Here is a 15,466-nt window from a genome sequence, read left to right as displayed (position 1 = left end):
ATGAGCAGACTTTGGGCTTCCTGGTACTGAGGTGCTTGGCAGGAACATGAGTAATGGTTCCAGACCTGGAGACCAAGGGTGACTGCTGTGACTGGGGAGTGAGAGGACAGAAAGGCGCACACTTGGGTTCCGCAGACCCTGGTCAGTGCACTTGCCCATCTACTGTAGCTGCACTGTATCTCTTGCCAGTCAGGAAGCTGTCCTCTGAGTATACACCATTTGATTTCTATGATTCTTTTAGCAATAGAACCCTGAAGGTGGTCAATGTGCAGTTAATACAGGCAGCGAGATCTGATCCTCTATGAGTGCCCCCCACCCTCCTGTAAGCCAAGAGGTTCCATGATAACAAGGCGGGGGTGGGGGGGTTGGTGGGAATTGTTAAGTGTGCAAAAGGGTGGGTAGTCAGGGAGCTATAAAGGATGCCTCCATTCAGTTATTTTATTTGCAACATCATTTATTACTTGCTGTGTTCAGGGTACCATTTGGGGTACTGTGAACTATACAACCCTGAATAAGACACAGCTGTTCATGATCCAGATAGGGAGATAAGAGAAATATGCAAACAACTATACTCCAAAGCAGTGTTTAACATATTACTTCAGAGTGGTAAGGAATCACATGGCCTCCTTCAAAGACACACATGGAGGAAGGAGGGATTGCTCCAGGCCAAGGGTTAAAGTGTTTTGGCTGAACCTAAAAGTATGGGCAGGATTTATATTTCCAGAATGTGGGATAAGGCAGGAGGAGGACAGTTTTGGAAGACAGGATGGCATGAACAACGTCCCAGAGGAGGGAAAGCACAGTGTTCCTGGGGAGGAGTGACTCGTCTAGACTTACAATTGGGGTCAGACGACAGATGGTGGATTCGAGTGTCTTGGAATAGGTTTGCGGTTTAAATTTTAGGTAATGGGGAGGGTACAAGAGACCCTAAAGTTAAGGCTATTTAGAGCAGAGGGATATGTTGGATTCTGAACATCTTTATTGGCAATGGAAGGAGAGGTGGGAAGAGGGTGGAAGGAGGGAGACAGTTACTAAGGGGTTATTGTGACCCCTTAGTATGAAGTCGAGGTGACCTGCAGAAGGGTGGTGTCATTTATTTATGTTTGGATAGTTCTGTCTAGGATTCGCTCTGAGGAGGTTTATTTATTTTTCTTCCATGGGGTTTTGCTTTGAATCTAAGAATTCAGAAAAGTGCACATAGAAAATGTATACATTACAATTGTAAACTGACAGATCATGAACAATAATTTTTTTTTTCTTAACTGGAGTAATGTTGGTTCACAGTGTTGTGTTAGTTTCTGCTGTGCATACATACGTCCCCCCTCCCTGTTGGACTTCCCTCCTACCCGGTCCCCCCTCCTCCACCCGGCATCCTATCCATCCAGGTTACCACAGAGCACTGAGCTGAGCTCTGTGATCAGAGTCGGGCATGACTGATCGATTAACCCTTTCACAGATGAAGGTAAGTAGCTATTCTTCTTGCTTATCACAAGGACAAAAAAAATCAACATATGCAAAATAAGTGGCAGCAATTTCTTCAACATATCCACCATACTCAGAGGTTGTCTTTCAACAAAGCCCAAAGCTTGAGCTCCTCAGACCCCATGACATGACAAAGAAAATGGCTTGGGGAAATTCTACCACCACTTTGAGGGAAGTGAAGGGCAATGTATTATATTTGTGTGTGGGAGAGGGTTTCAGTGTGGGAAAGAGCATGTGCCAATTAGTAAAACATTCTTAACTCATTCCTTCTCATTTCCTTACAGAAAGTAGCAATAAGTTACATTATCTTCTGAGTGAAGGCTCTGGAACATACTGGCTGGGATAACGCAAACATAACTAACAGCTAACCCTTTTACAGCCCCTCACATTAATTAGGGAGCAGATTAACATGTCAGATGCTTCTAAAATAGGAGGGTTGTAATGAGTCTGTGGTCTGGCACAACTGACACATTGATGACGTTTGTTAAAAACAGCACCAACCCTCCCTTTGAGTGACCTCCAAGAAAAATGATGTTTACATTGCGTATTAGAAATGTAGCCTGCAATTTAGTCATAAAACCCCAATTATGGTTTCATGATGCTGGAATGACCCATGAAACAGCAGTGGCTTAAACAGTCAGGTACACTGTCTTCCCTTTCTTTATTGTGTAATGTGGACTTGAGCATATATGTCAATTGAGGAAGAGAAAATCCATCCATAGAATTTAATTAAAGGTACCTACTATGTGGGTTTCCCAGGTGGTTCAGTGGTAAAGAATCTGCCTGCCAATGCAGAGACGGGAGTTTGATCCCATGGTTGGGAGAATCCTCTGGAGAAGGAAATGCCAACCCACTCCAGTATTCTTGCCTGGGAAATCCCATGGACAGAGGAATCTGGTGGGTCCCCGTCTACAGGGTCACAAAAGAGTTGGACATGACAGTGACTAAACAAAACCACTACCATCTACGAGGTAATTAGGATTTGTTTAGGGCATGTGAGAGATTTAGAAGAAGCAGAAAACATGGGCTTTGCCTTAATTGACTGCAACATAATTAATTCTTGAAGCCCACACAACTTTTTGAGTTCTGTGCATGATACAAAGACATACATGATGATGTTGTGAGGTATAAATGTTATCACAGAGCAGTGAGCAAAGTTCCATGGAAGCATAGATGCAGAACCGGTTTTTGGGGCTAAAGGATTTCGAGAGGTGTTCCCAAGAGAGCAGATGTTTGAGTTCAGTCTTTAAGATAAAGAAAAGATTGTCACAGGAGAAGAGGGGGATATGAAAGTCATGTTAAGGAGAAGAGACAGCTTGTATGAAGGCAGAATTTCAGAGTCCAGGGTGATTTGGTTAAGGGGACAAACTTAAGTGGTAATGTGATCATTAGGTAAAGAAATATCTCAGACTAATAATGACAATATGATACAGGACTTGTAAAAAGAAAGATTCCTAAACTCAGTAACCTACTTGCTGGCTCACAATAAATTATTTCATCTTTCTTTTCTTTGCATTATGTTGGTCTTACTTAACCTCTAAGGCTGGGCTTCCCAGGTGGCTCAGCAATAAAGAATTCGCCTGCTAATGCAGGAGACACAGGTTCTATCCCTGGGTGGGGAAGATCCCCTGGAGAAGGAAATGGCTACCCATTCCAGTATTCTTGCCTGGGAAAGCCCATGGATGGAGGAGCCTGGCGGGCTACAGTCCATGGGTTTGCAAAAGAGTTGGACATCACTTAGCAACTAAACAACAACAACCTATAAGACTAACTGTATGAGAGAAATAAAGAAGCAGCCTTTTTTTTCCCCAAAGAGGACATGAAGATGGCCAACAGGCACATTAAAAGATGCTCAACATTGGTAACCATCAAGGAAATACAAATCAAAACCACCATGAGATATCATCTCACACCTGGCAGAATGGCTATCATCAAAAAGAATACAAATAACAAATGTTAGCAAAGATGTGGAAAAAAGGGAAGCCTTATACACCGTCGGTGGGAATGTAACCTGGAGTAGCCGTCATGGAAAACAGTATGGGGGTTTCTAAAAAAACTAAAAATGACCTAGCAGTTCCACTCCTGAGTATATATCTCCCCAAAACAAAAACACTAATTCAAAAAGATACATTATCCCAATGCTCAGAGCAGCACTATTTACAGTTGCTGAGATATGGAAGCAATGTAAGTTGCATCAGCAGATGAATGGATAAAGAAGATGTGGTATATACATGTAATGGAATACTACTCAGCTATAAGAAATGAAATTTTGCCATCTGCGGCAGCATGGATGGGCCTGGGGGGCATTATGCTTAGTGAAATAAGTCATACACAGGAAGACGAGTACTATATGATGTCACTGATACGTGCAATCTAAAAAACTTAACAAACTATGAAAAAAAAAAAAGAAGCAGACTCACGGATATGGAGAACAAACGAGTGGTTACCAGTAGGGAGAAGGAAGGGGGTCGGGGGGGAAAAAGGGTTATTATGTGATTATATGGTATCATGTGTGTGAAAATTTTGAAAATTGTAAAGCATTACAGAATTTAAAGAATCTTTCACTCAGTTAAAAGAAAAGCAGAAAAAAAGCGGCCTTGTGGAGAAGTTGACAAATTCTGAAAAAAAAAAATTTTTTTAGTTTGCCCCTACAATTTCAGTTATTAATTCATCCAGTTACCATATCCTAAATAAAACAGAGTAAGAACAGTAGCTTGAACTGCAGTAAAATCTGAACATTATCGCCAAAGGCAGAAAAACGACTGAAATTCTTACTTGTCTCTAGGACTGGATATAGTATCTGCAGACTCTGAGATGCTCTGACAAGGAAAGCTGGTGTGGCTGAAAGACAAAGAGGGGAAAAAACCCATTAGTCACCCCTGTGAAAAATGGTCTGATGTGACCTTGTTACATTCTCATTTTCAAATGTCAACATGTGACCTGGCCCAACCTCACAAAAATTCTCTTCTTTTTTCTTTCTTTTCAAAACTAAAATTACACCTATCCTCTAAAAGGAACTCCTAAATATTCAGAGCAAATGGAAACCTTTTGTTTAGTTGCCTCTGGTCTCACGCCTGGACACAGTTAGGAAGGATGAAAAATTGCCTTCCTACATCATTTGGGTCCAAACTTAAGTCTTGCTTGTGAAAACAAGAAGGAACATAAATTCTTTTTAAAAGCAGTATTAAAAACAGTTCAGTCAAACACGTTTATTCTTAGAAACAAACATGTGAGCAACCCTGGGAGTAGGGAAGGAATGAGGGGAAGTGAAAAATTGGACAAGAGGGAGAGACAGAACTTTAGGACATGAGATGGGCAATGAGTCATCTATTATAAAGGAGTTCTAATGGTACTGATACTAGTATTCAAAGTGAAGTCGCTCAGTTGTGTCCAACTCTTTGCGACCCCATGGACTGTAACCTACCAGGCTCCTCTGTCCATGGCATTTTCCAGGCAATAGTACTGGAGTGGATTGCCATTTCCTTCTCCAAGGGATCTTCCTGACCCAGGGATCAAACCCGGGTCTCCTGCATTCTAGACAGACGCTTTACCGTCTGAGCCACCAGGGAAGTCCCGATACTAGTATTAGGTTACATTAAAAACAGGAAAAATGGAACATGATCAATGTAGCTATCATTGAACTGTTGAACTGGGTTCAACTGCAAACACCTCAACTGCAAACATACTGTAACTGCTGTCTGGTTTTGGTGGAGAAGGGAGTGTCTGTAAGATTCTTCTCATCCCATTAGGTGATCCCTGGGCTGCTGGAGAGGCAGTGTGACCCAGGGCCACAGCAAACACACAGCACCGCCTCAAAGCAGCGGAACTGCTAATGCTTCTGGTGCTCAATAGAAACCCACAGTAGCAGTGCTGAGAAATGGTTCTCTGATATGAAAAAAGGAAGAGGAAGAAAATGAAGATGCAGGGACAGTGAACTGGCCCACATCCATCTCCCTGAATTTCAGAATGGGTGAATCCTGTCCATCTGTCCTGATCCACTTTTCAATGTCTTTTTTCACTAACTCCTCCCACCTGGCCAACCAGTAGGAAGCAGCTGTCGGGTCTGGAGATCAGAATATAGAACCTAACGGAGGAAATTAAGATCCTCTCATCAAATGCTGCAGAATTCTAACCCTTAAAAGTTTTTGCAGCCTGGGCATATCAGGGAGAGTATTTTTCCAAATGAAGTTAGGTTTGGGGGCCTTTGGCGAATAATATTGTAAATTCTGTATGACTTTCAGCTCCAAAAGGGTTTCTTTTCATTCTCTCTCTAAATTTTAATATTAACTTTATCTGCAGAAGTTAATTTACTCCCAAATGCAATAAAGAATTATGACAGAAAGCAAATAGAATACAGGTTTCCCTAGAGTAGATAATGTACTACACATGGATTTTAACGTGACCAGAAAGGAAAATTGCATTTTATGAAAATCCCCTCAAGTCTACTCACTGCCTTGAGACCCTTAGTCTTTGTTATTATCATTATCTAGACCCCAACCCCCACCTTTAATTCCTTGCTACAAATCAGACAACACTTTATTACCCCTTGCCCTAAATTGGGCACTAGAACATTATTTTTGGTCAAGGTTGGGCAAGTTTATATAACTTTCAACTGTGAATGACCTCTTTCACTGACAACTATGTATGCCTTGAGAATGTTAAAAAAAGGGCTCCCAAAAAGAGGAAAATTAAGTCAATCAGGGACGACAGACACACAACCATCTGTGTTATTTTGGTCAAAATTATCCACTGAGTTTTTCTCCATTTTCAGCTTGACACCGGGTAAAAAGACACCAGTTTCCAGGCTCAGACCGGCAGGAAAGTTGATGAATTTCCAGAACGATGACTGATACAGACAGTGGGGGGTCAGTTATGAGGCCCTAGGGGAGCCCACAGAGCCAAACCTCAGGCCCGGAAATGCTTGGGCAGCGCTGGCCACCCTCGACTCTTTTGCGTTCCTTGCAGACAGCGGTCTGGTGCCTTCCTCTTTATGGTGTCTTTGGTAACATTTTCATGAATCAGAAAGTCTTACTCAGCTAACAGCCTCCACAGAACATGGTGAATCAAGGCATAAAAGGAACAAATGGCATCCTTGGGGAATAACCACCGATTTATGCCAGCACCGAGAGGGCGCTGATTACAAAGTTGAGAACCATGAGCAGAACTGTGACACCTTAGCAAATGGAGGTATCACCCTCGGTGGTCAATTTCAGTGTCCCAGCTGTCCTCGCTGTCTAGAAGTGCTGAGTAATAGAGGAAAACAAGTGAGGGGTGGCAATAATGAGAGAAGCACTGCTCTAGTATATCCCATGGGGGCTTCTAAATCCTGGCATTATAAAATGAATTAGCTACAGCCCTTGGCCTTGGTGAGCCCACAGTTTTTGGGCAGGGATATATAAAGGAAGGAGTGGTCTGCATTGGAGGAACAATGCAGTGTCCTTTAACAAGTCAGGACACTTCTGGGGAAGGTGACCCCTCGGATGGTGCTGAATTTGGGATAACTAAGCAAATGAGAAGGAAAGGATAAGGCAGTTGGTGCTAAGGGAAGCACTGAATAAAGAGAGGGCTAAGACGTGGCTGGGGCATGTGAGTCACAATCTGTCGGGAGTGGGTAGAGCATGGCTGACCGGGGATGTGTTGAGTGGGGAGAGGTCATGTTAGGATGGTCTTTCCAAAGAACTTAATTGTGATCCTGCAAACACTGGAGAACTATTCCTTTGTGGGGCCTTGAGGTAGAGCTTCTCATGGTGAACCTGCTTAAGAACAAACTGCAGTCTATACTTTCCTACTTATGTCCAATCCTGTGCTCAACTTCCCAACCATGGCACACAACTGGATCTCAGTTTCTCTGTCTGTAAAATGGGGCCAGTTGCAGTATCTACACAAGTGAGGTTTAAGTCAATGTATTCAATACAATAAAATACATTAAATATGCAATATAGTGTTTAGAGTTAGATATTATTTTTATTATTGTCACTGTTATTATTGCTACCACTACCCTGAAAGTAGAGGAGAGCATGGCAACCCACTCCAGTATTCTTACCTGGGAAATCCCATGGACAGAGGAGCCCAGCAAGCTACAGTCCACAGGGTTGCACAGAGTTGGACACGACTGAAGTGACTTAACATGCACGCACGCACGCACCCTGAAAGTAAGGGCTCATCTTTTACAACAAAGAATTCAGCACGAATCTTTGTTGTAAAAGAATGTGACAATCACAAGTGGACTTTGTGAGCTTAAGGCTTTGCACATATGAAGACATGATTCAGTCCTAAGTGCGCCAGGATCTGCTCTATTTATTTAGGTCCTCCTGTGCAGGCTGGACACAGGCAGTAGGACCCTGGAGAAGTGAGATCAGTGGCATTGAGAATGGGAATCTACCTGGGACTCAATGCAGTCATTTCCAGTTCTTGTAAGTTGGTGACTTCCTACTTACAGTAGGAAAGTCGGTATGGGAGAATTAACATTCTGCTGAGGATTGTACTTTACCTGTTGTGCAGCAGTGGCATTTGGAATCAGCCATGAATAGTGCAAACACAAGTAAGTAAACCAAGATACAGCATATGGCAACCATTTTACACCACGGCAGGAGAACACAGAGTGCCTCATATGGCATCTGCCATAAAATAAGCATCGGTTGACGTCAGCTATTATCATTATTACCTTATGGTTACTATAAAGATAATGCTGATGTAACTGTCATGAAATCTCCATTTCAAGACTTTCTCTGATTGCAATAATCATTTTGTGGTATACACATATATCAAACCATCATGTTGGACACAAACTTGCACAATATTTTATGATAATTTTATCTCAATAAAGCTGGAAAAAAACAAAAGACTTCCACTGAAGTCTCCCTTGGGCAGTAAGTTGTCCTTCCACCCAGCAGCCCTAGAAACAACTCTTACACCCTTTGCAGTAACTGCTTCTTTTCCTGTGCCCTATGACACACAGTAAGTTTCTTGAGATAGGTATTGCTTTTATCTTTGTAACCTCTGTTAGGAGTGAAGGGCATGGAACCTAGTAGAAAAATACAGCTTGCTAAACAAAGGCGGTAGATGAATTAAAAATGCTTGAAACTTTGGCTTTTGGACTAAAAGGGGATCAAAGAAAAACAGTTTATTCTCAGCACACTACATCTCTCCTTATAAATCTCAAGTTCGCTTGACCATTTTTTCCTGCCTTTTAGAAGTCTAGTTATCCTTGAGCATATTTCAGAAATTTCCCCTGCTCAGATTTCAACCTCTAGAGCTCTTTCCAGACCCACTTCTGCCTTTCTGTCCTTTTTTTCTCTATCACACTATGATCACCATCACCGGAGAGTATTCAGTTTAAAGTCCTTATCTCCTCCAGATGTGTGGTCTCCTTGCAGTAAGGCTCGAGTTCCAGCTCCCTGTCTGGTCACACTGATATCGTTTCCCAGGCCATCCTGCTGACTCTGAAGAGGCCAGCTGACGGCAAAGTCAAAAAAATGTGTGTGAGGTGTTTACTGCTCATGTTTACTATGCCCTTAAAATGTAGCCAGCACCATACTTCAAGACATTTTTTGAATTTTTTCCATTTTTACCTTCAACCCTCTGAAGTGGATATGATTTGTTACATTGTATGCACGAGGGAGGGCTTCCCTGGTGGCTCAAGATGGTCAAGAATCTGCCTGCAATGCAGGAGACCCAGGTTTGATCTCTGGGTTGGGAAGATCCCCGGGAGAAGGGCATGGCAACCCACTCCAGTATTCTTGCCAGCGGGATTTCATGAACAGAGGAGCCTGGCGGGCTTACAGTCCAGGGTCGCAAAGAGCTGGACACAACTGAGTGACTGAACAACAACAGTGCATGAGGGATCTGAGGTTCCAAGAAGTAACTTGTCTAAGGCCGTCCAGCAATTACATGGCAGAAGCCAAATTTGGAGCTGCAGCCAGGTTCTGACTCCATCCCAGTCTACTGTTTCCCAAACCTGTCTGACCACCAAGATTTGCTGTGGCGTTCGTATTCACTCACTGAAGTATAGTTGATTTAACTGTGGCATTTGTTAAAATGTGGATTCCAAGGCTCTGTACCAGATTTATAGAATCTGGGTCTCTAGGGCCCAGGTCAATCTGTAGGCTTGCAAGGCCCTGAGAATATATATGTTTACTTTGCATGTCCTACCCCCAGCCAGGTGATTCCTATGACATGATACATTTGGAGAAACTGTCCACTGGCAGTACTTTCTTGCTCTGGTCAGCCATTGTGTCCTCTGTGGAGCTCCCCTTCCAGGCTCCCCCGCTAAGTGTTCACAGCTGGGGTTTATGGCTCAGTAGAGCGCAACCTGATTTATTTGAATGCTCCAAATGTTCTGGAAAGTTAAACTGATGGAACCAAGGTGCTGAGGCTGTGGGTGCAAATATCCTTTAGGGGTCAGCGCATGAGGAAGCAGGTAAGGCACACAACAGCCTGGCAGCCAGGCCTCTTCCTTTTGCTGTGTCATCCAGTGACGTGTACACAGCAGCTCCTGGGGCTGCAGCTGTTGTCCCGGTCATGGCTAACCCTTGGCACCCCAAGTCCTGGACCCGAGCGCTATGACAATTCTAAGCTGGAATTTCATTTCTTCTGGGGCTCACTGACTAACTTGAATTTCCATCCGTAGTTTCTCCTGAATGAAGGCATATTATCTCCTACAGACTATGACTCTTGGCAGCTCTGAAGAAGCCTGCGTAATCTGAACAGAAAATCTCTGAACCTTTCAAACAGACAGCGTCACCTCCCCAGATCTCCACGAGGGAATGTGGTTCTTCTACATTTGGACAGTAAATCTCAGAGCACATTACATAAGATAATTTAAACAAACAAGAAAAGGAGTTGTGAGATGATGCTGGTGGTTCCAAACACCTTTTAATGCTAAAACACAAAAAACAAAACCCCAAACAAAAAAAAAAAACCTGTGTTGCAGACAATCTATAGCAATTTTGGAGGAGAAACTAGTGTCATGAAAAGAAGCACATGCTGAAATAAATCTGTAGCAGTCATTTTTTTGCTGTAAATGCTTTTAGAGAGTAGTTGGGCCTCGAGGATAGAAGAATGAACGTGCAGTGAGAGATCCTAGTGGACAAATGAGGAAGTTTCCTAACAGCTTGAAGCTTCACATGTTCCTTTCCTGTTTGGCAGTGTTTTCCATGCTAAGTTAAAAAAATCCTGACACAAGTTTACGCACGTACCGAGGACATCTGCCTGTAATTAAAGACAGAAACTAGGGCCCGACTTTTCAAACGTAGCTCTTAGGGTGATAAGGCCAGTTAGGGGTGCAGTGACTTAAGGAGAACACATTGGGGAGGGTGCCCTCTTTTATTTTTTTTAAAGGAGGTTAATACGCATGCTGATCTCAGCTGGCTTACATCTTCCTTTGGCCATGCTTCCCAGCAATTCCTCCAGCTTTCCCTTTTAACTGTTGAGAGAACAGTGAAACACCCTGCCCTGCTAGCTGCCCTTAAGGCTTCTTCTCATTATGAGAACAGCAAGTGTGTCAATACCAGGTGATGGGTGGAAAGCCAGCCCTCTGTGCCCGGTGACAGCCCTGCTAAGGGGAAGCACACAGAATCCAGGCTGGCACCAGACCATTATCAGTCCTAGGTGGCCAGGCAGGGGCACAGGACTGGGACTGGAAGGACAGCCAGAGTATTAAAAGGTTAGATTGATGTGCACGGAAGAGGGCAGAAGGGTCTCTTCCCTTATAATGTTGTTTTAGATGTTTTTAATACCTGTGAATACACTCACTAGAGCAACAGAATCGGACGATTTAATAAAGTCTAAAGCTCAGATGGTGACTCACAGATGATGCCCCAGAGCTGGGACCTCTTCTCAACTCTGTATTCAGTGATATCATGTCACTGACTTGGAATCAGCCGTGGTGGTAATATTTATACCACAAAAATCAGTGAATACTTCAAATCAAGGTTTTTTGCCACAGTCTGTGGGAATCCCATTCACCTTTCAAGATGAGTGTGTCTTCTCCTCCATGATGCATTTTGTATTTTCTCCCAGATGGGATCCACCTCTCCATTCTTTGTGCTCTCACACAATAGCTGGACTGTGGCATTTCTTATTCTTTGTCCGATATCTTAGGTATCTGACTTGGCCAATGAATGATGTACTGGATGTTTGATGGCAAGGACCCTGTCTCCTCCTTCTGATCCACCAAAGCATTAGCACAGCCCCTTCAATACAGTGAGTGCTCAACGTTTATTTATGAAATTACTGAATATCTCACTGGGAAGTCTTTCAAGAAATGTTACGAGACACCATGACTTTACCTATATTATTATTCTGAATTTAGCAGGCATTTTGTGGTCTCTGGAGTCTCAATTTGGAAGATTCTAAAGCATACCATTAGATCTTATGACAAATGTCCACCCAGGACCTTGAGTGCTTAAACTTGAGGCAAAGTCCGTGTATTTCAGCTTATCTTCATGGTATCAAACCACTTAACAGAGTTCAGTGAGGTTCGAAGAATAAATGAACACAGGATCATGTAGTTTCCTCACCTGCCTTCCTGTTACCTGGATAGATGCACTTGCTTGGTTTTGGCTACAGCAGTCAGCCAGTCTTTTGATACCATTTACTAGGCTAAGGCTGGTTTTGCTGACTCTTAAGTCCTGGGCATCAGTTGTTTTGGCAGATTCATGGATCTCCTTTTTGAGACTGGTCAGCATTTCAGATGGAGAAGGCAATGGCATCCCACTCCAGTACTCTTGCCTGGCAAATCCCATGGATGGAGGAGCCTGGTAGGCTGCAGTCCATGGGGTCGCTAGGAGTCGAACACGATTGAGCAACTTCCCTTTCACTTTTCACTTTCATGCATTGGAGAAGAAAATGGCAACCCACTCCAGTGTTCTTGCCTGGAGAATCCCAGGGACGGGGGAGCCTGGTGGGCTGCCGTCTATGGGGTCGTACAGAGTCGGACACGACTGAAGCGACTTAGCAACGGCAGCAGCAGCATTTCAGAAGTGTGAAATGGTAAAGGTGTCCTAGGCAAGCATATACTTTGCCAGAGGTTTTAAGGCATATTTTTCCTTTGCTGATCAAGTGAAATGAAAGTCACTCAGTCATGTCTGACTCTTTGGGACCCCATGGACTGTAGCCCACCAGGCTCTGTCCATGAGGATTCTCCAGGTAAGAATACTGGAGTGGGTTGCCATGCCCTTCTCCAGGGGATCTTCCCAACCCAGGGATCAAACCCAGATTTCCCATGTTGCAGATGGATTCTTTTTACCATCTAAGCCACCAGGGAAGGACCAAAGGCACCTTTTATAAATAGGTTGATCTGAACTCCTGCCACTCTGCCTCTCGTTCCCAAGCTCTACTCATTAATTTCCATGGAATTTCTTGAACAAAAAAGCCTATTCCTTTGAGAAGCAGGTATCTGAGAGGTATTGAGAGGTCAGAATTGCAGTGTGTGGGCACTTATACGATATACCAGGTGCTGTCCTGGACGCCAGAGATATGATGGTGAGGACTGCAGAGGGAGGTCTGCTCTTACAGTCCACCATGTGGGAGGAAGGCAGGAAACAGATAAGCCAACAGATGATGCAGATGCAGGGGAGGGCAGTGAGACGTGGGAGAGGGGCGATTAAGAGACCTGAGCACAGCATGAAAGAGTACAGGCCCTAAGATGGGGCTGGGGGACAGAAAGGAGGTCAGTATGGGTGGAGCAAGTGGAGACAAGGAACACAGGAAGAGGAGTAAAGAAGGATTTGAGGTAATGGAGCACCAGGGGCCAGACAGTGCACCATCTTGTAGGCCAGGGTGAGGACGTGTGGACTGCTCACCACGTCACCATGTCAGTTTCATGAAAAGGACACTAGTGAGTTGGAGCTGCTACTGCTGTCACATCTGTCCCATTATGCTGTGTCCTTCCCACCTGAATCCTTCACTGTAAAAGCTGGGAATTGGGAAGTGTTGTCAAAGGGTCCTGAGGCTTTTTGGTGTATAGCTTCAATTCACTAAGTACCTTTATCCCACTGTACTTCATCTGAGTTATAGACATAAGCCAGAGGGCCATTTGTTTGTTCAAGACATACTTACTGAGCACCTATAATGTTAAGGCACTATGCTAGACATTGGGATATGGTGGTGAAGAGACTCCCACAGCACTCACGGTTCATTTCTCTCTATTCCCCTCAATAGACCCTTGGCTCCAGACCAATGCATGTGTTTGCCATCTAGCACATTCCTGATTTTAGGTCTTTGCTCACCTTATATCATTCTCTTTACTTTCTCTAGAATGGGGAGAAAAATCAGAGGTAATTACCACTTACGGAGTGGGGATAATAATTCAGAAAATGAAATTGATATATATAAAGTATTTCACAGAATGTCTGGCACAATAAAAAAAAAGGAATGAAATAATGCTATTTGCAGCTATGTGGATGTACCTAGAGGTTGTCAAACTAGGTGAAGTCAGAAAGAGTAAGACAAACACCGTATGACATCACTTATATGTAGAATCTAAAATATGACACAAATGAACATACTTATTTAGAGAAAAGACTTGTGGCTGCCAAGAGGGTGCAGGCGTGGGGGAGGGAAGGGTTGGGAGTTTGGGATTAGCTGATGCAAACTAGTATGTATAGGATACTATAGCACAGGAAACTACATTCAATATCCTGTGATAAATCATAATGGAAAAGAATATGAAGAACAATATATATGTGTATAACTAAGTCACTTTGCTGTACAGCAGGAATGAACACAATAGGAAGTCAACTATCAGTTCAGTCGCTCAGTCGTGTCTGACTCTTGCGACCCCATGAATCGCAGCACGCCAGGCCTCCCTGTCCATCACCAACTCCTGGAGTTCACTCAAACTCATGTCCATCGAGTTGGTGATGCCACCCAGCCATCTCATCCTCTGTTGTCCCCTTTTCCTCCTGCCCCCAATCCCTCCCAGCATCAGAGTCTTTTCCAATGAGTCAACTCTTCGCATGAGGTAATTAAAAAATTTTTTAAAGTAAAAAGACTGTCTGGTACATAATGTTTATGATTACAGTTGCCTCTCAGTTAATGGCATGTATTATACATGCCACTCATCTGATAAAAATGCTGATTATTGTATTAATATATTTGCCCCCTCAATTGGATTACAAATCCACTGAAAGTAGGAACCACATTTTATCCTTTCCAACCTTACACATATGAGGCCCTCCATTAATATCTGTATTATGATGGCTAGATGGTCTTTTATCCTAACACGCTCTCCTTTTGATTAGTATCTACAAGATTACAGGTTTTTTTGGTTAACAAAGAGTCTTAGTGGAAGATCATGTACACTTCATAGATATATTTGTCACAAAATATATAGAGTTCTAGAGTTCCAAAAGAAAACAAAACTTGGATACAGCTTCTCTAAGATACTTGACACAAAATTTTTAGATTCATTTTTCTGAAGGCCAGTTATGGAAAGAAATGCTTGAAACTCTGTAACTAACAGGCCACCAATTCCAAAAATTATTTTGCAGTGGAAATAGAAGTTCTCCCAAAATGTGAATGGAGACGGATAAGGTGACAATCCACCACAGACACGTGCCTTGGCAGCAAGGTACCTGCCGCTTACTTTTTTGAGCTTTGTTCTGTTGGGCCTGTAGTTTTTGGCTCCAGTGAGAAGCAACCCTTATGGGCTGAACTTTAATTCTCAATCTAATTTTAGAGTTTCCAAAATGGACGATTAGAATCAAAACAGTCCATCAAATCACATAACATCACTCTAAAGCAAAAAACTGTACTGGGTGTGAAAAATAAGGTTATGGTATTTTTCTGGAAGGAATATGTTTCAACTGAAAAGAAACTCCCTTTCTTTGCAGCTACAGGGCAGGCAAAGTCTTGTAGTGTAAAATATAAGTTTCGATCCCTTGCTGGAATTATGTTTAACGTGATGATGGTATGACATAAAGAAAAGAAAATCAAAGGCCGTATTGATCAGCCATATGTGGCCGCTGCTCTGCCGTGCATG

The 15,466-nt window shown here is 43.2% G+C and overlaps 1 protein-coding gene across 10 annotated transcripts in view; it reads right to left on the bottom strand.

Moving 5' to 3' along the window:
- The window catches only part of GHR (growth hormone receptor), a 313,209-nt gene that overhangs the window by 93,915 nt on the left and 203,828 nt on the right, over positions 1-15,466 (bottom strand). For 8 of the 10 annotated variants that reach the window (XM_086361584.1, XM_086361582.1, XM_086361581.1 and 5 more), the window contains one exon: positions 4,258-4,323. The exons of the other annotated variants lie outside the window; for them this stretch is intronic. In XM_086361584.1, coding sequence (XP_086217710.1) covers positions 4,258-4,323 — 66 coding nt within the window. The remainder of the gene's footprint in view (positions 1-4,257; positions 4,324-15,466) is intronic. 10 annotated transcript variants of the gene reach the window in all.

Source organism: Bos grunniens, chromosome 20 (assembly GCF_055505025.1).
Source record: "Bos grunniens cultivar Pamir isolate PY7600 chromosome 20, Bosgru_T2T1.0, whole genome shotgun sequence".
NCBI lineage: Eukaryota > Metazoa > Chordata > Mammalia > Artiodactyla > Bovidae > Bos > Bos grunniens.
Note: the sequence above shows the minus strand (reverse complement) of the source record. Positions and strands in the feature narration are given on the sequence as shown.